General features: G+C 38.9%; 1 protein-coding gene across 3 annotated transcripts in view; it reads right to left on the reverse strand.

Annotated features, from left to right (window-relative positions):
- Positions 1-22221, reverse strand: part of PLCB4 (phospholipase C, beta 4) — a 133690-nt gene that overhangs the window by 39638 nt on the left and 71831 nt on the right. For 2 of the 3 annotated variants that reach the window (XM_012639251.1, XM_012639249.1), the window contains exons 16-22: positions 21108-21203; positions 16413-16513; positions 12087-12228; positions 11376-11460; positions 10934-11058; positions 9025-9076; positions 659-761 (exon numbers count right to left, since the gene is read on the reverse strand). In XM_012639251.1, coding sequence (XP_012494705.1) covers positions 659-761; positions 9025-9076; positions 10934-11058; positions 11376-11460; positions 12087-12228; positions 16413-16513; positions 21108-21203 — 704 coding nt within the window. Of the gene's footprint in view, positions 1-658; positions 762-9024; positions 9077-10933; positions 11059-11375; positions 11461-12086; positions 12229-14363; positions 14400-16412; positions 16514-21107; positions 21204-22221 lie in introns of all 3 variants that reach the window. The other variant, XM_012639250.1, reaches the window with a different exon arrangement.

The following is a 22221-nucleotide window of genomic DNA, read 5'->3' on the forward strand; positions in this document are numbered from 1 at the left end:
ACAAACCTTTCCATCATTCCCCAAAGTTCTCTGTGCCCTTTTATAATCCATTCTTCCCTCCATCTCTGTCCAGAGGAAACCACTGATTTACTTTCTGTCGCTATAGTTTGTATTTTCTAGAATGTTACATAAATTGAATCATACAGTAGGTGCTTTTTTGACGGTGTCTTTCACTCAAAGTAGTTAATAATTTTACTAGTGAAAAATGTGTCTCAGGCCGGGTGCTGTGGCTCAAACCTGTAATCCCAGCATTTTGCAAGGCTGCGGTGGGAGGATCGCTTGAGCCCGGGAGTTTGAGACAAGCCTGAGCAACATAGTAAGATCTTGCCTCTACAAAAAATAGAAAAATTAGCTGGACATAGTGGCATGCACCTGTAATCCCAGCCATTCGGGTGGCTGAGGCAGGAGGATCACTTAAGCCCAGGAGTTTGAGGTTGCTGTGAGCTATGATTGCATCACTACACTCCAGCCTGGGTGACAAAATGAGGTCTTGTCTTAAAAAAAAACGTGTATCATCAAAAAAGGGCAGAAATTTTAAGTCACAACTATAAGCAACACATGGATCTTACAATTTGACATTAAATATTTTAACTGTGATTTCTTTACAGGATCATTTGTTTACACAATTATACTACTCTGTGAGGAACAGGGACCTCACCTGCACTGAACAAGTGGCTGCGATAACCCCATCAACAGGAGTTTCAGAAAAGGGATCAAATGTTCGATCAGGCCGCCTCATGAAATCTGGTTTGAGAAGGTACCTGGTGTGACAAAAGCATAAAAGGAGTTTATTTCACTGGTAACTTTTACAAAGACCAAAGCACTCATTATTTGAAATACTGATTTCTTCCTTTTCCCCATCTGTTACTTAGGAGCAAGGCTTTTGGGCAGAGGGTCCTAAGAATTGAAGAGAATGTGCCTTCCCTTATGGATAACCCTAACGAGCAGCAGGAGGAAAGAATGTTCCCTAGATTCCAGGCTCAGTGATATCCAGGACCCCTGATACTATAATCTTCTCTTTAACTTTTTTATGCCCGGGTCCCCTTTAGATATTTTTCCTTATATTCATAAAATAAAATACAAAGAATAGCAATGAAAAATAAATTATATAAGCAACAGTTATCAAAACATGGAAAATATGTGATATTCTGCTTTATTAATTGTGCTTTTATCGATGTAACTCCATTACGACATCTAATGGCAAGTCTGATGACAACCATAATTTCAAAGTACTGATGTGCATGAAAATATTTTGAGATCTATAATAATAGTAATGAGATACGAAAATATCTGCAATTTGGTGACAGAGTCATAGGTACTACTAATATGACTATGGATTGTTGTCTACATTCATGATAAAAGAAAATGTGACATTTTAGTTAGAGGTAAATGAAAATAAAGATTAACTATTTCCCCATCTCTAACAGAAACAATTAGGAAAGAAATAAAAGCCATCCAGATTAGAAGGAGAGAAGTAAAACTACTTCTATTCACATATGATACGATCTTGTATAAACAAAAATCCTAAGAAATTCACTAAAAAAATTATTAGAACTAAAAGAGTTTGGCACAATTGCAGGATAAAAGATAAATATATGAAAATTCAATTATATTTCTATATAACAATGAACATCTATTAATATTAATAAAAACGCAATTAAGAAAATAATTCCATTTATAATAGCACCAAAAAGAATAAAATACTTAAAAACAAATTTAACAAAATGAATGCAAATACCTTGAAAACTATAAAACACTGTTAAAAAATTAAAAAGGATCTAAATAAATGGAAAGTCATCTTGCATTCATGGGTTGGAAGACCATATTGTTAAGATGGCAGTACCTTCCAAATTGATATGTGGATTTAATGCAATTCCTATCAAAATCCCAGCTGGCTTTTTTGTAGAAAATGACAAGCTGATCCTAAAATTCATATGAAAACTCAAGGGACCAAGAATAGCCAAAACAATCTTCAAAGAGAAGAGCAAAGTTGGAGGCCTCATATTTCTTGATTCAAAACTTATTACAATACAATGACAATCAAGACAGAATAGTAATAGCAGAAATATGGACATATAAATCGATGAGACAGAATTGAAAAGTCCAGAAATAAATCCATGTATCTACAGTCAATTGATTTTTGACAAGAATGGCAAGACCAATCAATGGGTGAAAGAACAGTCTTTCAAACTGTGGATAGCTGGATAGCCACACACAAAAAGATAAATAAATAAAACTGGACCCTAACCTCACACCATATACAAAAATTAGCTCAAAATGGATCCAATAACTAAATGTGAGAGCCAAAACTATAAAACTTCTAAAAGAAAACATGAGGACAAATCTTCATGACCTGAGTTTGGCAACAGATTCTAGACATAACACCAAAAACAGAAGAAACAAGAGAAAAAAATAGATTGGACTTCCTCATAAAAATTTTATGCTTCAAAGGACACTATCAAGAAAATAAAAAGACAAGACATAGAATGGGAAAAGAATTGCAAATCATATGTTTGATAAGAGGCTTGTATCTGGAATACATAAAGAGCAAAAAACCCAGTTATAGGCAAATGATCTGAATTGTTATTTCTCCAAACAAAATTCACAAATGGCCTTTAAGCATGTGAAAAGATGCTTAACACCATTAGTCATCAGAGAAATGCAAATCAGAACTGCAGTGAGATTCTATTACATATACATGAGGATGACTATAATAAAAAAGTCAGATAATAATAGATGTTGGCATGGATGTAGAGAAATTAGAATCCTCGTATGTTCCTAGTAGGAGTGAAAAATGATGTATCCACTTTGGAAAATGGTCTGGCAGGTCCTCAAAGAGTTAAACATAGAGTTACCATATGAGCCAGCAATTCTATTCTTATGTATATACCCAAGATAAATGAAAAATTTGTCCACACAAAAACTTATATGTGAACTTTCATAGCAGCATTATTCATAATAACCAAAAGATGGAAATAACCCAAATGTCCATCAGTGGATGAATAGATATGCAAAATGTGGTATATCCATACAATGGAAAATTATTCAGCAATAAACCGAAGTACAGACACATATATGGACCTTGAAAACATTATGCTAAGTCCAAGAAGCCAGGAACAAACAACCACAGGTTATACAAATCCATTCATATGACATGTACATAATAGGCAAATATAAAGACACAGACAGTAGATTCATGGTTTCTTAACCCTGGGGGTAGGGGGAAATAAGCAGTATTAGGAGGTGAGAGCTAAAGGATTTAGATGTCCTTTTTGAGGTGATACACAATGTTCTGTAATTTATCCCCCACTATAATTGTATAGTCTGCCCCTTAGGTCCACTGGGTCGTGGTCATATAATCACATCTTGGCCATATTCTATAACTTCCCTGAAACTTGTGTCAAAAACATCTCTCTAAAAAAAAATTTAAAAAAATTCTTTAGAAATGAGTATAACCATAGATAGAAAAAAATCCACACTACTAGGAGCAATATAGAGAGGAAAATAAGAGCACTTTTTATAAAACTATAGATTCGTATTTAAATGTGGAAGAAACAACATTTGAGGGAATCAAATCTCTCATTTTCTTAGGAACATAACTTTTATTAATTTCAAGTCTAGATGATGTCAAATTTATTATCTTCGGAAACACAACCAAAAAGGGATCTTGAGGCATGACATTTTTTCTTAAGTTTAATGTCCCTTTTTTTTTTCAGTTTTGACAAAGTTACCATTCATTGCTATCTATTAAGAATGAACAAAGTGTTAAAAAAAAAAAACCATTTGATAACCCAAAAAAAGAACCCTCAAGGAACACTGATTTTTTTAAATCAAGAATATAGAGTTTGTGCAATTGTTCAAATATTCAAGATAATTTTGAATATTTACCTGTCTCCAAAAGAATATAACCCAAAATATTAATATAAAAGCTAATGATAGAGAAGAGATTGTTTTCTGTATTCACAGAGTTTTAGATTTGGATCTTTCTTATGGCCAGTGTCGGCAACTAGAAAATATAATGACACAATAATAGCTAAAGAGTTAGGATGGAAAGTAGATGAGTAACTACAATATTAACGTGTATTTCTCCATGGGAAACCCACCAGCTTTGTGTGGAAGGACAAGCCACATAGACTGCGAGGGGACAGTTCTGGCTTTCGTAGGACAGGCAGCATTTGGATTCCAGCTGTGTGAAATGAGGGATTCTGCCTCCGGAGGAAGGCAGGGACTCAGATGAATGTTGGGCTGGAGTCATTTTTCCTGTTCAGAATCTCCCTAGGCAGTGGCTGTCCTTCCCCACAGTGATTTCTTAAGGTTCCGCGGCTCCTTCCCACCTCCCAAAAATAAGGGAATGTGATATTGATGATGTCTCAATGTCAACAAAATGTTCTTCCACATTCCCCCCATTCAAATCCTCTTAGAAGAAAGAGTAAATTGATCCAAAATGAGAAATGCCAGCGGGGAAAGGACAAGAAACCTAAGTTCAATTCTCGAAAGCAGGAAAGCTTCCATGAAATGTGTTCATTTGTATACTTAGAAAGAAGCACGTAGAAGATGGACACGGCCATGAGATCAGCCCTGGACTGGGGGGCGGGGCACACTTAGCAAGCTTGTCTTAGAGGAGTATCTGTCCTGGGCCTGGGGCAGCCTGAGGAAGTGGCAGAGGCTGCCACTCACATCCCTGGTGTCTGTGCAGGCGCAGGGACCCTGGACGTTGGTGGGGAAGCTGAAGCCGGCGTTTGGCGCCAGAGCTGGCTTTATGGTTATGTGACCTGTGCAGTCACACAGGGCCTCGAACTTAGAAGGACCCCATGCTTGGTTTAATGCTCCGCAGCTACTGTCTTAAAATTCTCAATAAGTTGTGAACAAGAGCCCTTCATTTTCATTTCACATTGGGCCCTGCAAATTACACAGCGGGTCTGTCTGGTGCTTTTCAGTACAGGAAATGAATTCATTCCAGACATCCAGGTCTGTGTGGCAGACATGGGCATAGGCCAAAGCCAACAGTAAGGGAGGGGTTCAAGGCAAGGGAGGGAGAGAAGAAGGGTCTTCAGCCAGGTGGGTTGACAGGAGCCCCCAGAATGAGAAAATGAGAGACATGAGGAAATATATCCTATTTCAACACACCCAAGCTGCCATCAGTCTCGTCCAACATGCCGTCATTTTATTTACCAGCAAGAACAGCTGCTAATTATGACTGCAAATTGCCATGGATTATTAGACACATTCCAATTTAAGGACGTTATACAGTAGTCCCCCTTTATTGGTGATTTCACTTTCCACGGTTTCAGTTACCTGCAGTCGACTGTGTTCCAAAAATATTAAGGCATTTCGAGAGTGAGAGAGAGACCACATTCACATAACTTTTACAACAGTATATTGTTATGATTGTTCTATCTTACTATTTTTGTTCATCTCTTGCTATGCCTAATTTATAGATTAAACTTTATCAGAGGTATTTATGTACAGGAAAAAACACAGTATATATAGGGTTTGGTACTATCCATGGTTTCGGGCATCCACTGGGGGTGTGGGAATGTATCTCCCACAGATAAGGGGACAGCATTGTATAAAAAGTGTGCATCTTTGAATTGTAAAATGTCACACAATTTTGATATCTATCACCCAATTTCCTATGAAAGCCTAAAAAGATTTAAGATATTAATTTACTCTACTTTGTTTCATTAGGAAATAGAGAAATGCCTTCCATTTTTCTACCTTTAAAAACAAGCCCATTGGCCCTTTTGTTACAATAAAGGGGGTCTGTTCATCATCTACAGCAAATGTATCTTGCTCTGGGTCTGTGAACCTATATTTTGCTCTTGCTCTGTAAACCTATCTTGCCCCTCCTCAACAAACTTTGTTTCATGCTTGCAAATAAATAAATAAATAAAAATACAATAAAAATAAAAACCAACCTGTTATAAACTCCTACTCATTTTCCTAGTAAATCTCACATTTCCTGAGCCCAGTGATATGGCCTCTTAAAGATCAGCCACAAAGCAGCGAGAGCATTCCCAGGAGGGTTTCTGATGCTTTGTCATAGTTGCTAGATCCTGGGCATGTTTATGTACCTGGCGTACTGATGTTCTATTAATATATAAAGCAGCTATTGTTTGTCACCGTAGGTCTGAAAGGTATAGAATTGCCTTTTTACAGAAACACAACCGTCAGACACAGCCCACAAGGATTTTTTGAAAGTCCTCGCAGGTGGGTGGGAGAACCACAGGACAACACAGCGAGAGCCGTGCAGTGCTCCGGCAGGCCGAGCCCCAGGGACACGTGCTCCTGTGCAGTGCGGGCCCTACATGTACCATCACCAAGGGGCACAGAGGCTGATGGGCGAAGACAAATGCTTCTCTTTTCCCTGCGGGTGATAGCCTTGGCCTACAGCGGGGCGTGGGGAAAAGGACAGCATGGAACACAGACCGGGCAGTATCGCCAACGCCTGGTCAGTCTGGGGCACCGCAAGGTCTGTGTTTCAGCCTCTCTGGCGAGGCCGACCCTTTTGCTCACATCGCCTCAAACACATCAGCACAGAATTCCAGTCAAGTAGCAGCACTGTCCTTGTTGGTGATGGTTTTTTAAAATAAATGAATGCATTTTCCAATGAACGATGGTGCAGAGAGGGAGACGCTGAACATGCTAACGACGGCAAGGCAGAAACTCCTGAAAAGAAACACACTAAATACACAACTCTGTCAGAAATGGTTCTCCCTGCATCCAGCTAGGCTGCCAGGATCAGCCTGGGATTGCTGAGGTGGGCGTGGAAAGTGCTGTAAGCGTCACTGGGCCACCGCGGGGTTACAGAAGTGAGCACAGCCACCAGTATGAACCAGGAGTGCTGTGGCTACCTCTCTGGGCTTCTTGAAGGCTCAGTTTGAACAGAGCACTTGGTGAATTTTGCACAGTCTGTGTGTGTGACCCATCATAAGGTCTTAAGCTTTTCTTAAACCTCACTTTTGCACAGAAATTTGCAGTTCCTAAAGTACTTTCATAGACACTCATTTGTTCAACCATATTGAGCTATCATGATTGTTTAAGAAAACATTTATGCAAACGCTTGTTAAAGGCAGTTAAGGGGGACTTTATTCAAGGGAGGCCATGAGGATAGGTGGACACAGCTCTGACTCCAACAAGGACAAGTGGGGATTTATAACCAAGGAGCAGGGCGCGGGTCAGTGGATGGAAAATTACTAAGAGGAAACCTCAAGGATAAGGGGTTTCTAGCTAAACTGACTTGACAGGATTATTGTTGAAGGTAGGCCACAGTGATCAGATATCGAAGGTACTCAGATACCAAGGGTAGGGGACTGTCCCTAAACTGATATAGCAGCATTCTGGCTCATACTGCATTCTACAATGACAGAGAGGAAAGCCCAAGGCTGGGCCTAGTCAGAAAGGATTCAGTTTTAGCCAAAGGAGAAACTTCCCCCTCTTGTACAAGGAAAGAGACCTTCTTCTTTGCTTTGAACACAATAAACCATGTGTGGCAAGTGTTACTGTCTTCATTTTCTCAAGGAGAGAATCAATGTTCAGAGTCTAACATACCTGCCCAAGGCAACACAGCTAGTATCAGGAGAAGCTGGGACCTAGGCTCAAACCCTGGTCTTCCGACTCCCAGCCTAGGGGGGCCTCACTGCCTCAGCCCACCACTTTGTGGGGAGAGAATGGGCGGTCGTCAATGGAGCAACTTATGTGCAAAATCTCCTGGTTATGAACACTTGGCATTAAATTACACAATAGCTTGAACAAAATTTTCAAATGGAAATTCAGACTTTTTTCTCCCTAACTACATAATTTTTATTTCTTTCAAAGCATACAGCAGAGGAAAATGTCATGTACACTCCAGGCATGTATGTGGTGGGTGATCTGGGTAATAGTTTGATCACCTGTGTATATGGCCACACTGGCAAGAGAACCATACCGCAGACAGGCAGAGGTAGGGAGTGTGCACTTTAAAAAGCCATTCCTAATCCACAACTGCTGAAAAATTTTATCTTGACTGGCCGTTTTCAGTGATGAAAATTAAGGTATCCAAACAGGTGAGCTACCATGAAGAAGTTCCTAACAGTAGCATAATGAGATGGGACTCCACTGGATTAGTCTACAGCAGGAGTCCCCAGCCTATTGTGAGTTGTATAACTATTGCACTATATATTAGAAATAAAGTGCACAATAAATGTAATGTGCTTGACTCATACCCAAACCACCCCCCACGCCTCCACTGATCCATGGAAAAATTGTCTTCCATGAAACGGTCCCTGGTGCCAAAAAGGTTGGGGACTCCTGGTCTATAGGCCTCTGGGCAGTGTCTGAGACTATTGACTTATAGTGCTACTCGGGGACAGATGCACGGGGGAAAATGGCCACACAGTTTTTTTCATCTTTACAGAATTCTAACTTCACATTTTCATTTAACCTTTCAGCATTTCAGTGGAATTAACATTTCCTATTTTGCTTCTTGGTTCACAGATTTTAAAGAGTGTTATGTAAGTAAACTAGAACAATATTCACAGCGTTATTCTTTGATAACTGCTATTTTCCAAGACATGCAAAAGAATCAATAAGAGAACAAAGGTTTATTCCCAGCTGAATTAAATTCAACTTGATACCTGCAACTTCATTATATATGAAATTAACTTCATTGCTATGCTTGTCCTAGGTAAAATACACATATTTAATGCATATGTCTCTAGTTAATGTCCAAATGAGCAGGGATCATTAAGTGTCCCAGATATAAAAACCTATTGATTTTAAAGTGAGAGAATTAAACCCTAGAGCATATATGATGAACTGCTTAAATGGTGGCTAAAAAAAAAAAAAAAACTGCTTAGGTAAATGCGGTAGATGAAGAATGTATATTTGCAAATATAATCTATCTAGGGACTTCATTTGTTTCTATCTCATCCCCCAAACCCAGCTTAAATTCTGCAGCCCCTAATTAAAAATGACACGGTTTCATTACAACCGTAGTACGGACTTCTAAGACTAGGTGACAACAGTTTAAATCACATTACTTACCCGCATGATCCATTATACTCAAATTTTCCCTGATTCAATTGCATCGCTAAATCTGTCAAGAGACAAAAATAATTTAGCATCTTGTCTCCCTGGAAAAAGAAGATCCTGACGGGTGACTTTAAACAATGGAAACCAGATTTTTCCTATGCTCAAGACGCCCTCTTTAATACCACAAGGTACTGCTGGATCTGTTTAAAGGCACATAACTCTCTCTTCCATGTTGAAATGACCTCATGTTTAATGTAAACATAAAATGTGTTTTCATAAAGATCATGCTAGAATTGCTTTAAAAATCACACCCAATATAGGAGTCATGTGATTTTCCAGTGAGTGTTGGGAGTACAGATAACCAACCTACTAGAGTTGGAGAGTATATGCCCCTCCAGAGCGAGGGGACACTGGAGATACCTATTAGGGTCAGTGTGAATACAAAACTCGATTTAAAAGTTTCAAAAATGAACTAGGTAACACATAAAAATTGGTCACTGGTTCCCAGGGTTAGATTTAGGAATTCTTCTGGTGGGGTCTACACTGGCAGGGCATGGTTTATGATTTTTCTCTTGCAGGTGTGTAAAATCTTCTTTATTCTCAGCAAAAGAAATGTGTAAACGAACGGAATATTTTTTTCTTCTTCAAAATGTTGTGGTTAAACCTAACATTATAGAATAAAACCTAAGCTGGCCTAGTGAATAAACTGTTTTAGGATCATTTAACCCATATATGGACTCACTGACAGCTGAAAACATAACTTGAGCCTTTTTTTTATTTTTAACCTCATGACCAAAGGTCAAGAATAATTTGACCCTTTTTAAGTAAGTGAAGTCATCAGAGCACCGTGGGGACACCATGCAGAATGGTGATTCCAGGAGGAGGAGCTTCTGGTCACTGAGGAGGCTCCATCAAGGGGTGGGAACTAGAGTTGATCATGTTCATACCAAGGGATGAAAGTCAAAGCATCTTTCAGTCAGTCCAGATGACAGGAAGCAGGGTGACAGGGATGCTCAAAATATGGAGCAGAAAAGGAAAAGGTCCTCAAATTGGGAGGCAGGGGACGTACCTTTATATAGCAAAGGACTGAAGGAAAAAAAAAGAGATTTTTGGTTTGGGGGTTTTGTTTTATTTTATCAATTTTAAGAACCATGCTGCAGTAATTAACCATATAAAGTGAATAGGTCTTGTGGCATATTTCTATCTATTCTATTTCTATTTTGCTATCTCTAATCTTAACACTGTGGTCCCAGGCTCTTAAACAAACCTTGAAAACTTTTTAAAATTTGGTTATGCATTTATAAAAATTTACTCCTCTTTATCCAGGAAGAAGAAAAAAACGAATCATTATATATTGGAAACCTATCTTTGAGCACACTTTGGAGGACCAAGTTATCCATCAATACCTCTAAGAATGTGTAACTCCTTACACACCCTTTTTAGTGGAGTTTACTCCATGATATTCTATACTTTTGTGGTGAGGTGCCACTGTGTCACTGATATTTATTGAATGGTCACAGTGGTCAGGGTATTTTCCAAAGGAGAAATGGGTCATAGTTGCTATACAAAGATATTCAAATTCTTCTCACTTCATTCTGCCTCTGGAGACAAAGATAACAAGTTTGATCCAAAAGGAAGGAAAATTAGAAATATTTTGGCATAGGGGATAATGTTTAGCAGAATAGTCATGGCATTTATGAAAAGGATTAAATTTAAATCACAACATATTATCTTCTATCCCTGTTTGATTGCTCTATTTTGGGTTTTTAATTTCTCACCATTATATAAATCCAACAACACATTGTTTTGCCATATGTCTGCTTCCTTTTAAAAATGCCCACAGCCAAATGATGGCAACTGCTGGCACCATCCTGTCAAAGTGTTCTCATGGAATTCGGGGTCACTGGACATCAGCTCCTACCTGGGGTTTGATAGTTCAGTGAAACCATCTGGCAGCCAGCGTTCCAGAAAATCTGAGGCATGTAATTACTGGAATCAACTCGGCCTCCCTTGGGGTAAATGCGACTCATCTGCCGTTTGTTATAACTGTGGAACTTATTAAGGAAAACAGAAAAAAAGAGTACTATGGCAGAGATAAATAAACAACAAAGAGCTAAAACAACCAAAGGTCTAGGCCAACAATGACAAACATGCAGATCGCATGGAGCAAATTTCACATTATAAATGATGCTTATGAGAAAAATCAAACTTCACTGTGTGGATTATGAAAGCAATTCTGTTCTGGGCAGATTGTCACAGCTGCCATGGTCTTTCATGTGTATTATGCTATTATTTATTTCAGAGACTCTTGCCAAACCAAAAGCACACCCACCAGTCATTCCACTTGATACACATAAGGATACTTCACAAATTCGATCGCGTGTGTCTTCAGGTAGCCAAGACCCACTGATTCGTTAAAAGAAGACATGTTATAATGAATATTGCGTTCTGTTAAAAAAAAAAAAAAATGGACTCAGGAACCTTGCCATCAAACCCTCACAGAAAGACAAACAATAAATGTAATTACAGTGAAACACAAGGACTTTGAGGCTAATGTTATATATCACATCAGTAACTTTCACTTTCATTAACATGCTGGGATGGAGACCGCCGACTTTTTAAAAAGTGTGCTGACTTAAATTTGGAGTCATTAAACAAATTGCGTGCACCCAATTGCCATAGCCATCACTGAGATACGTGTTTTTGATGACAGTGATGGCTTTGCTGGCCCAGAAATGATTATGAAAAGTTTTTTAAATATTTGCTATGTTTTTGGAGACCAGCTTTGGATGAAAAGAAATCTTATAAAAAGCACGTGGAGCACAAGAGGCTACAGGTCCAGTGCTGACAAATCCAGTCTCTCAGAGCCACCTTGTGGGCAAAGCGGGGAATGACAACACAAGGCCACTGTACAACAACGGCATGTGGCTATACGGTTTGTGAAACAAAAATAAGGTGAGGTGGAACAGACCCAGGCCCAGAAAGCAAAGCAGCAACAAGTCAGATCATAGCTCATTGGCACCATGAAAGAAAAGCAGACAAAAAAGGCTATTGCATTTAACCTTTGGTGTTACCTTCAGCCACATGGAAACCTTGAAACTTTACCGGCTGTGCGTAGTTGATCATTGCGGACAAATATGGATGGATATTAGTGGTAGCACCTACGTATTTATAAGATGCCATCCACGCCTGCTCATCTTCTACCGTGACCAGGCCCTGCAAAGGCAAGGAAGAGAACATACAAGTCGATGACTTCAGTGGGACTCACAGATATATGCTGCAGACTTCCTTACAAAAGATAATTTGCATACTCCCACTGAAAGGTAAACATCCCTTTCATCCCCAGTTATACTAACGGATAATTTAAAAAGTTAGGGTCTATTGTACCTCCAAATCATGTAAAAGGAGGTAATCACAAAATATGAAGCTTCTCTTACATTTTTATGACAATTTTAGATTTTCAAAGGACTTTAAAATATTCAAGAAACTATATTGGGGCTCACGTACCGCTGGGAAATATATCCAGCAGGTATTATCATTCGTATTTTCACAAGTTGAGCAAGCGCAAAGTCAAAAACAGTGACTCCCAAATGTTAGTGTGCATCAGAAACACCTGGAAGGCTTGTTAAGTAAAACTCTGATTCCTGGGCCCTATCCTCAGAGTTCCTGTTGAGGGGAGTCTGGAGCGAGGCCCAGGGATTTTCATTGCTGTAATGAGTTCCCTCCCAGGTGCCCAGGATGCTGCTGGTCTGGGCCTACGCTTTACAGTGGCACTGCTCTAGAATTTAAGCCATATATATAAGCGGCTTATAGTATTTAAAAGAAAGTGCTTATTCTTAAAATTATCTGATAACTTGTTACACAGGACATACTGAACTTGTGTTATTTTGCATAGAGGAAAAAAGAAAACAAATTAGTTTATTTCTTGATCAATCAGAAAAAACAAACCTGACGACAAAAATTATGCCTTCGAAAGTGATCAACATTTTTTGTAGAGAAGTTTGAAAAGCCAACTTCCCTGAGCCGATTGAATCTAGTTGGATAAATTGCTTAGTCACCTGATACAATCCACGAGTTTAAAAAATGGTCAGACCATTTGTCGTAACTGATGATTTAACAGTCTGAGCATTCTAAATCATCAAACTAATTTCACCAATAAAAGCCTGAAATAAATAATGAAATAAAGTTACTTGGTTTTGTTTTTGCTTTTATCATTTTCTTCATATGTCTGGACCCCTTCCCCACCAAACAAGGGCAGGGGCCACTGTCTGTTCCCTCCTTGTGTGTTTAATGATAATGAATAACACAGGTACTATGTGCCTCGCACCAGGATGAATTCTTGCATGCGCAATCTCATTGCTGTCAGTGATACACAGTGAGGACTACAGTCCTACTTATTGACCACATGAGAAGCCTGAGGCCTTGAAGATTAAAATAACTTAGCTAATAAATGGCAGTGACCAAATGTCAGTCAAGCTGTGCACTGTTACTCTAATATCTTATGAAATTCTAGTATATAAGACTGTACTCACAAACACGTTGCAAGAAGACCACAATCAGATTTATTCATACATTGTTTCAAGTTTAATATTTAGACAGTGAGAAGACAGGGTCTAAAGTGCAGGTAAGACCCCACAGACAGCAAGGCAGTATTTTCTGAAGCTTTGAAGTGTGAGAATCAAGTTACAAGGCAGATTTCAGCCTGTGGCTGTTACCAGTCTATTGTATAATAACCCATATACGCTTCCTAAATAAGACCATTTTGATCAGCCTGAAATTCTGAGGAGGATAAAAGAAACTGAAAACTTATCTTTACCTTCCTTACAATAAGGCCAATAGCTAATAACATTGAATAAAAATTATGGAAGATATGCAGTGTGAAATTAACTAATGATCTTTCAGAATGTTAGTATAGTCAGAATTAAGACCAACGTTTCTATTATGATATATACAGACTTGATAAGCTATTAGGTCATTTTTATTTCCAAATTCAATATGCTGGTGATTAGGTAGCCCTATTCTAGGAATGAAATCTCTAACTGCAACTAAGAAAATGCCTTACTGCGTTGAACACCTATTTTTAGGAAAATCATCTTACTCATCTGCCCTAGTTTTGTGATTTTATCAGGATTTAATCATTTTATCACCATGATTAATTATTTCCTTTGAAGACTTATAATTAGATGCATCAAGCATGCAAGTATTATACCTATAAACAGTTAAGCCTGACATTTCGTGGGCTAGAGGGAGACAGAGCAACACCACCACTTAGTGTAAAATGTTCAACATTAGAGGGCCACTTATGGGTGTCTCATAATGAAAACAAAATGTACAAGGAATTATTTTGTTACCTTTTTGATGTTTTCATGTTCAAGGTCATCTGAGGCCTAAATCAGAGAAAGAAAAATAATTGGTTTACTTCTCTAAAGAGCAAAATTCCAAATTTATTGGCAATCCATATGCAAATATTTAAATCAATATAAGTAAACTTGTTATTCTATTTATTTGTTATGATGACATAAAGTCATGGACAAAAGCAAGTACTAAAACAATATGATGACCTCACTGTTTTATATATTAGAAAAGCTAATCTTAATGCTATTTCCCTCCTTTGTTGACAGTCGTTGCCTACTTAGATGCTTCGTTATAATAATTTAATTAATGCTCCAGTCAAGGGGAAATAGATAATCAACGTGGCCACCTCCCCTGATATGCAGAGGGCAGCAAGCATGAATAGCAACTCTCCAGTAATTCAACATTCACGTCTGGGTATTTGCTATGGACTGAATGTCCCTGTCTCCCACCCCCTTCAAATTTCTATGTCGAAAAACAAAGCCCCAGTGTGATGGCACTTGAAGGTGGGGCCTTGGGGAGGTAATTAGGCCATGAGGGTGGAGCCCTCATGATGGGGTTAGTGTCCTTATCACAAGAGACAAGGGACAGCTGCTCTCTCATTCGCTACCACCTGCAGACAAACCAGGAGGAGGGCCCTCACCACAACCGATTGGCCCACACCTTGATCTTAGACTTCCCAGACTCTATAGCTGTGAGAAATAATAATCTGTTGTTTAAGCCAACCAGTCTAAGGTGTTTTTGTACCCTGTATAGCAGTCCAGACTGACTAAGACAGTATTGATGAAGGCTTTACGTAGTAAAGTAACATTCTTGAGTCTTAGTAGCCAGGCAATATTCGCAAAGTAGTCACAGCCGTCACAATTCCCTACGTCAGAAAAGGTAAAGGTGTAATGGCAACATTCCTTCGGCTTTGCTCAGCAGATAAATACTCTCCCAGCTCCCTGTCTCCAAATGTACCTACCTACCTGCATCTTCATTTACTGTCTTCACTGATCAAGTACCCCTGCTCCCATCGAGGACCACACCTTCACATCAACCAAAGTCCCATCCACTCTCAACTCCTCAAGGAACTCCCAGGCAGTTATCCCCTCTCTGTGCGGCAAGACTGATCATTCCACTCTACTGCACCATTTCCCACAGTTTGCAAACACACTTGAGATTCATTCTCCATCACCTAGTTCCCACCTACCCGCCCCATCTCATCTTGTCCCACTCTACCTCTCATTCAATCCACTCTACCCGCACTGTCTTTGCAGTGGTGGTGGTGGTGGTCCCTCTGCATGGAAACATATTCCTCTGTCTCTGTACACGGCTGATGCCTCTCTCCCCTTTGAGCCCTGGTTTCCTTATTCCTGCCACCTCCTTATTCTCCACTTCAGTGCTCATTTTATTTTCAATATAGCACTTATCAGAAGTTGTGATTATATAACTATTTGTTTATTTGCTTGCTATCTGTTCACTAACGCTTTCCCTAAACTATAGGGGGCTATAAGCTGCCTAAGGGCAGAACACAAGTGTGTTTTGATCCTTGTAGGTCCTTATGGCCTAGGCTGTGCCTGGCAAACAGTAAGTACATTGTAACTATTTTTCTTGGCTGAATGACTGGAAATATTTTTATGCTTATTCTACAGTAGGAGGAAGATATCTAACTAGTAGGGCTGGTTCTCTAATGCGGCTTTACGTGGGACGTTCGGAGGTCATTTTCCTGATGATTTCAACAGGCTAACCTTTGCCACTGGGATGCTGTTGTTGTTTCCCTACCTACCAATAATAAGGTGATACATGATAATATTTAAAGGACACTGGCTAAATGGGGAGTGGTGAACCCTGGGCCTAACGAGTGATTTAACTGTCCTTTTAAATTTAATCTCACATATGTGTCAAGTTCTGGTCGCCCAGCAGAGACTTTTATCCTAGGCAACTTAGAAAAAGAATTATAAGCTACTTTATTCTCTTGTAGTTGTCACGTTTCCAAAATTCCATAAATAACAGCTGCTACCTCTCGAGAAGAAAGAAAGAAAGAAAAGGGACGTGAAGACTCTGACCTTCTTGACGCTATTTGCAACAGCTTCCTTGTGACCCAAGTCATCGACAGAAAGTTCATTTCCGAATTTGAATTCGGGGTGAGCTTCCTCCTCTTGGTCAGCTGTGTGAAGGACAAAAGGAAAACCCATGAAGCCAAATTACTGCCAAGCAGTCAGACCTTGCTCATAATCTTGGGTAGAACATAAGCACTTTTAGAGAAAAGAGATGCTAAAAGAAAACAGGGACATTTAAATATGTAATTTTTTTGAAGTAAAACTCTCACTAAACCTTTACCTATTCAAGATCTAGGAGCCTATCTTGTTATTTATTATTTCTCTTGCATCTAAATGGTGTTTAAAATGCTTGATGCTTAATAATTTTTTCTTAAGTGAATGGCTACTTCCATCCAGTCCACGAACTCTAACAATAAAAGCCTCAAACACCTCAGGAATATCTGTGACTCATAAAAGGGCATTTTGATCCTTCATGACATCTAGAGGAAACAAGAAGATACAAGGAAAAAAATACATTGCATAATTTTGAAAGAGACTAAGATGTTCCCTTGTATTTTATGGGCATAATGACGTGTGGCCTGGAGTGGTGTGATATAAAACCGGAAGACCTTAGGAGGACTGTACTACTCCTGTCTTGAGCTTAGGTTTAAAAGACTCAAGACTCGTTCATCAGGCTCAGCTAGGAGGGGAGCTGGAAGTGGGTGCTACATAAAGCTGGTGGCCCAGGAGCGTGGCCCAGGCTATGAAAGAGGCACATACAACTGTCCATTGGCCCCAGAAAGTGACATCCGGTATCCACCCAAGGTGTCCATGAAAAAAGGATCACCCATGGAAAATGTGCCACATGCTGAGAGGTGAGATTTGGATTCACACAATCACCATTTGCAATAACTCAAATGGATCCCGAGAAATCCATAGACTTCAGGACCAGGCCAACACAAATCCGAACTGTCACAATACAGGGCATGAGAGACCTTTATTGTTTAAAAAAAACAATAGTGAAATAATTTCTGAGAATGAACTCACAAGGGAGGTTAGCAGACCCATGAGAATTAGAGGTATTTTTTTTAAAAGCATGTTTAAAATGTGCAAAGGAGAATGGAAAGGAGTAAATGAACAACTATTTCACTGATTCTAAGATGCATTTATTCACATTTTAATATTTCTGATGTTGTAATGCACTCATCAATGGTAATTTACGATTAACTGGACCTATTTTTCTTTCTTAGTCGTAATAAAACAGTGGTGTGTTTCAATGGTTAGTATCTTGGATTTGGAATTTCTTGAGAGACTTTTTTTGCAAGGTGCTACTCCAGGCAGAAGAGGATGAGGGTAAGGAACAGATACCTTCCTCTTCTGGAGCTAATATTCTGATTAGGGGATATTCTAGAGGCAGATGATTGAAAAACAAACAAAACCCCCCAAGACAAAAAAAAAAAAAGTAGGTCATAGCCTTGCAGGAAGAAAGGATTTGAGGAGCTAAATAGGTCTTAAAATAATCTAATCCAGCATCTGTCTTCACTTATAGATGAGGAAATAGATACAGAGACATGATTTGACTTATCTGAGGTCACAGAACAAGATTTGGACTGACATGTCTCCTGATTCTTGGCACAATGCTCTTTCCATGACCTGCAGTCTGTAACCCGGATTTTGAAACTTCCCCTGGCACTACTCAATTTCCATCTCATGTATGTGCAGTGTAACCTGCTCAGCCAGATGCAAACCATGGAAGGTAATGGGGCATGTCCCACACTAGTAGTATAGATTTAATTAATAACTACTTTAAAAGAGGTGTATGAATACACGTTATCATCTCCTGAGTGTGCATGCTTGCACAGACACACCTACAGCCACATGCAACTTTGGTGTTTCCCACCACTTGTCTCAGAGTCCTGGGAGCCATGAGTCCTTCTGAATCTAAATCCAGCCTAAAGACTGGGCACCTGCTTTCACTGACTGAGAACCTTTCCTATTTTCTACAGCCTCCAGGCAGGCCTGCCCTCTTGAACTACGCTTGGTCTCCTCCCTGCTGTGCTGACGTATCTAAATTAGAGACTGTAGTCACACATGTATAGTCAGATCATACCGTGACACCAAGGTAATTACAGCCAACTGAGTGACTAGAACTAAAGCTAAGTATTACCGAGGAAACCTAAGAATCCTATATATAGTTAGTGTAACAGTAGCTTCTGTGCCCTTAAAGAGAAATTCAGGTGGATAATTCCATCCTCAGCTACTTTCCTACTCATATACTATCTCATGTGGTTATTTTTGTTAACATTTAATCAAAATCTCAAGTATATTTTGAAATAATACGGGAGTTACTAGAGGCAAATATTTTTTTCTGCCTGGAGGAGTCATTAACATATGTGGGTGGAAGGTGGTAAAATACCCTTAAGAATTATCTGTGAAGTACTAACCATCATTTTAGATTACTGTGTGTGTTTAGGAAATATTGCATTTTTGATTTTCATCAGTTATCTTCTTTCTTTTTTTTTTTTAAAATAATATTTTAACACCCATTTTGCATATTTGTGTTTTCATTATATTCCTATATATTGGATGAGCAGTATTGTAAAGTATAAAAAGTCTTGACCCTGGAGTCAGGCAATTCTGGGATTTAATCTTCTGTGCCATTGCTTGCCAGCTATGAGATCATGTGCAAAACAGATAAGCTTCACTTTCCTTATCTGAAAAGCGGGTGTAATAATACCCATTTCACTGGGCTGCATGAAGATTAGATAAGGCAGTGGTATAAGCTGCCTGGTCCACAGTTGGTACAACAATGGTAGTAGTTATTATTATTGTTACTTTTTTCTTGTTAATCTATTCCATTATTTCTGCAGTTTGTTTTACCGGATTATAATATTTGGTAATGCCTTACATAGTTTTAATTATCATCTATGAAACTAACCTAAATTAAGAAACCGATTTTACTTAATATTCATCTTTTTGCATCTTAGGAGTATTTTTCGATCTTTTAAAATATATGTATTTCAATACTTTATTCTTAAATCACCTTTACATTTATCACTTGCAAATATGTGAAATAATATAATAGGCATTGTAGCCAACTGTATTTCCTATACGCTCTCCTATGAATACAAAGTGACCTTGTCACTCACCCACCCCCTTGAACTTGGGTGGTCCCCGAGACTGCTTTGATGAATAAAACATACAGGAAGTGACTATGCCAATTCCAGGTATAGCTCTTAAATAATTTACCAGCTTCTGTTTCCTTCCTCCTGGGACACTGGCTCTTAGATGCTCCATGCTGTGAGAAGCTTACACCACACAGAGACAGGGAGTGCTCCGGTCAGCAGGCCCAGCTGAACTCCCAGCACTCAGCCAGCATCAACCGCCAGCCATGCAAGTGAGCCACCTTGGATAACCTGCCCAACTAGACCTTCAGATGACCCCAGCCCCAGATGTCACCTGCTGGCAACTGTATGAGAAACCCAAGGGAGAGCCACCAACCTGAGCCCAGGTGACCCACAGAACTATGAGAGATAATAATAAAGTGCTGTTATAAGCCTCTACGTTTTGGGATGCTTTACTACACAGCAACAGATAACCATAATAGGCACTGACTGAATAATATCAGATATCTTTAGCCTCCCAGACCTTCCCTGCCACATAAAACACATGAAAGTAAGTCATCACGACTTTTCTCTGGGTGTAGGGCCAAACCCATGGTTTAGACATACAACTGAGTCATTTATGAAGTCTGTTCCACAGTCAGGAGTCTTTATTAAGAAGTCGCAACAAGATTAGTTAATTCTCACAGCTTTCAGGTTTTTAGCTATCTATCTAACTTTCCTAAATAGAGCGAGTCCTCTGACAGATCTGGGCAAAACCAATTGAAAACCTTCTGGAAAGGATTCACCATTCTAGATGCCACTAAGAACACTGGTGATTCATGGGAGGAGGTCAAAATAACAACACGAACAGCATCACATGCTAAAGAGAAAACTTTTGTGAAAGGAAGAATCAATTGATGCAGCAAACTGTATTGTTGCTTTTTAAAAGAAATTGTCACAGCCACCCCAAACTTTAGCAACCACCACCCTGATCTAAAAGGAAAACAGAAAATACTGGCAAATATTTAAATATTTTAAGCAAGGCTGCCTTTGCCAGAATTATCTACCTATACAGATAATTCTGGTGAGCTTGTTATTTGAAGGAATTTGAACTTGAAATTTTAATACTGGCTTTGAGTTTCCAGTTCACTTTGTGTAGACAAACTGCTCCCCACCCCTGCCCCCGACCCCAATTCATTCACCTAAGGTTCTCTCTTACCCTTATGTTCCTTGCCATAGTACTACCATCATGAACAAGACTGAAGTTCATGTTAATAGGAAGGGATTACAAAATGTTCTTTTTATTCCAAGCCCTGCCTATTACAGCAATTGCTTCAAGGATTCTCTGGCTTTGAATTTCGGCTGAACAGCTGAGTGCACAACAGGAAGGGAGCTGACTAAGCCACTAAAATCTAGTGCCCAAATAAATTGGACGTAATAATATTTGGAAGAATACCAAAAATACCAAAGGATTAAGGTTGATCCAAAATCTACACTTGACTATTAAGAAAGAAAACATCATCATTATATAAAAGAGTCCTCTGACAGAAATTCCTATTTTTCTTATTTTAAAAAAGTATTTTTATAACATGTAACTTTAAAAAGAAAAACAACTCACCACATTCTATCTCCTCTTCATTATCATCCTCTAAGATGTTAGCCGGGGCAGCGGATTCTCCAGCTTCCATCATGCTTCTCAAAGCGTCAAGCTGTTCTGTGAGCAAACACACAAGGAGATGGTAATGGACGCTAGATCACTTACAAAACCTGGGCTTTGAGACGACACCGAGAAGAAGGAAAAGAAATATTAAATATATTGTTTAGGAACCTACTGGCCACCTTCCTCAGGCTCAACAGTGGTCCCTGCCTCACCCATTCCTGGTGATCTTGGCCTCGTAGGTTACGCGCAACAACTATTATATACACGTGATTAAGACCTGTTGGGACACTGGTGAACTGCCCAAAATTCGGGTAAGTAGGTTTGAGAGTGGAGCCAAGTCCTTGTGAAGGATTTAAGGCTAGATAATATAACCCTATAATATCGAGAAACTGGTAAACGCCAAGGTTTATGGACAATTATGGTGAAGACTGAAAAGAGATAGGCGTGTTCGAGATCAACAAAACTTCAGGAAAAAAATATTTGCAATTGATATAACCAGGCTTATTACCATAATATATAAATAAAGCTCTTCTAAGTCATTAAGATAAAGACAAATGACATAATAAAAATGGAAAAACATGAAGGGACAAATCATAAAAACAAACTAGTTATCAAAAATATGCAAATAAAAAACTTAAGATACTGTTTTTCTTTTACGAGTTGGGCACACATATAAAAGATGGCCAATAGCCAGTGTTAAGAATATCGCTGGGAAACAGGCACTCTTGTATTTCACTGGTGAGAGTGTAAATTGGTACAACTTTTCTGGAACAAAACAGAAGATATATCACAATATAAAATATGTATATGCTTTGGCCTAATAACTCTAATTGTAACAATTAATTCCAAGGAGAAGGTTTGCAAATACACAAAATGAACATTCAAGTATGTTTACCATTGTTTTTATATTAGCAAAAATCCATCAATTTGGGACCAGTTAAACTGTACTATAATAAATGTATATAATTCTATGTGATACATGATAAATTCTCTATAGTGTTTCATATATTAGAATTAAAGTTGTTAGTATGTAGATTTATATCCTACTAGATATAGTATACTTAATTGGATG

This window comes from Propithecus coquereli, unplaced genomic scaffold (assembly GCF_000956105.1).
Source record: "Propithecus coquereli isolate 6110/MARCELLA unplaced genomic scaffold, Pcoq_1.0 Scaffold139, whole genome shotgun sequence".
NCBI classification, from domain to species: domain Eukaryota; kingdom Metazoa; phylum Chordata; class Mammalia; order Primates; family Indriidae; genus Propithecus; species Propithecus coquereli.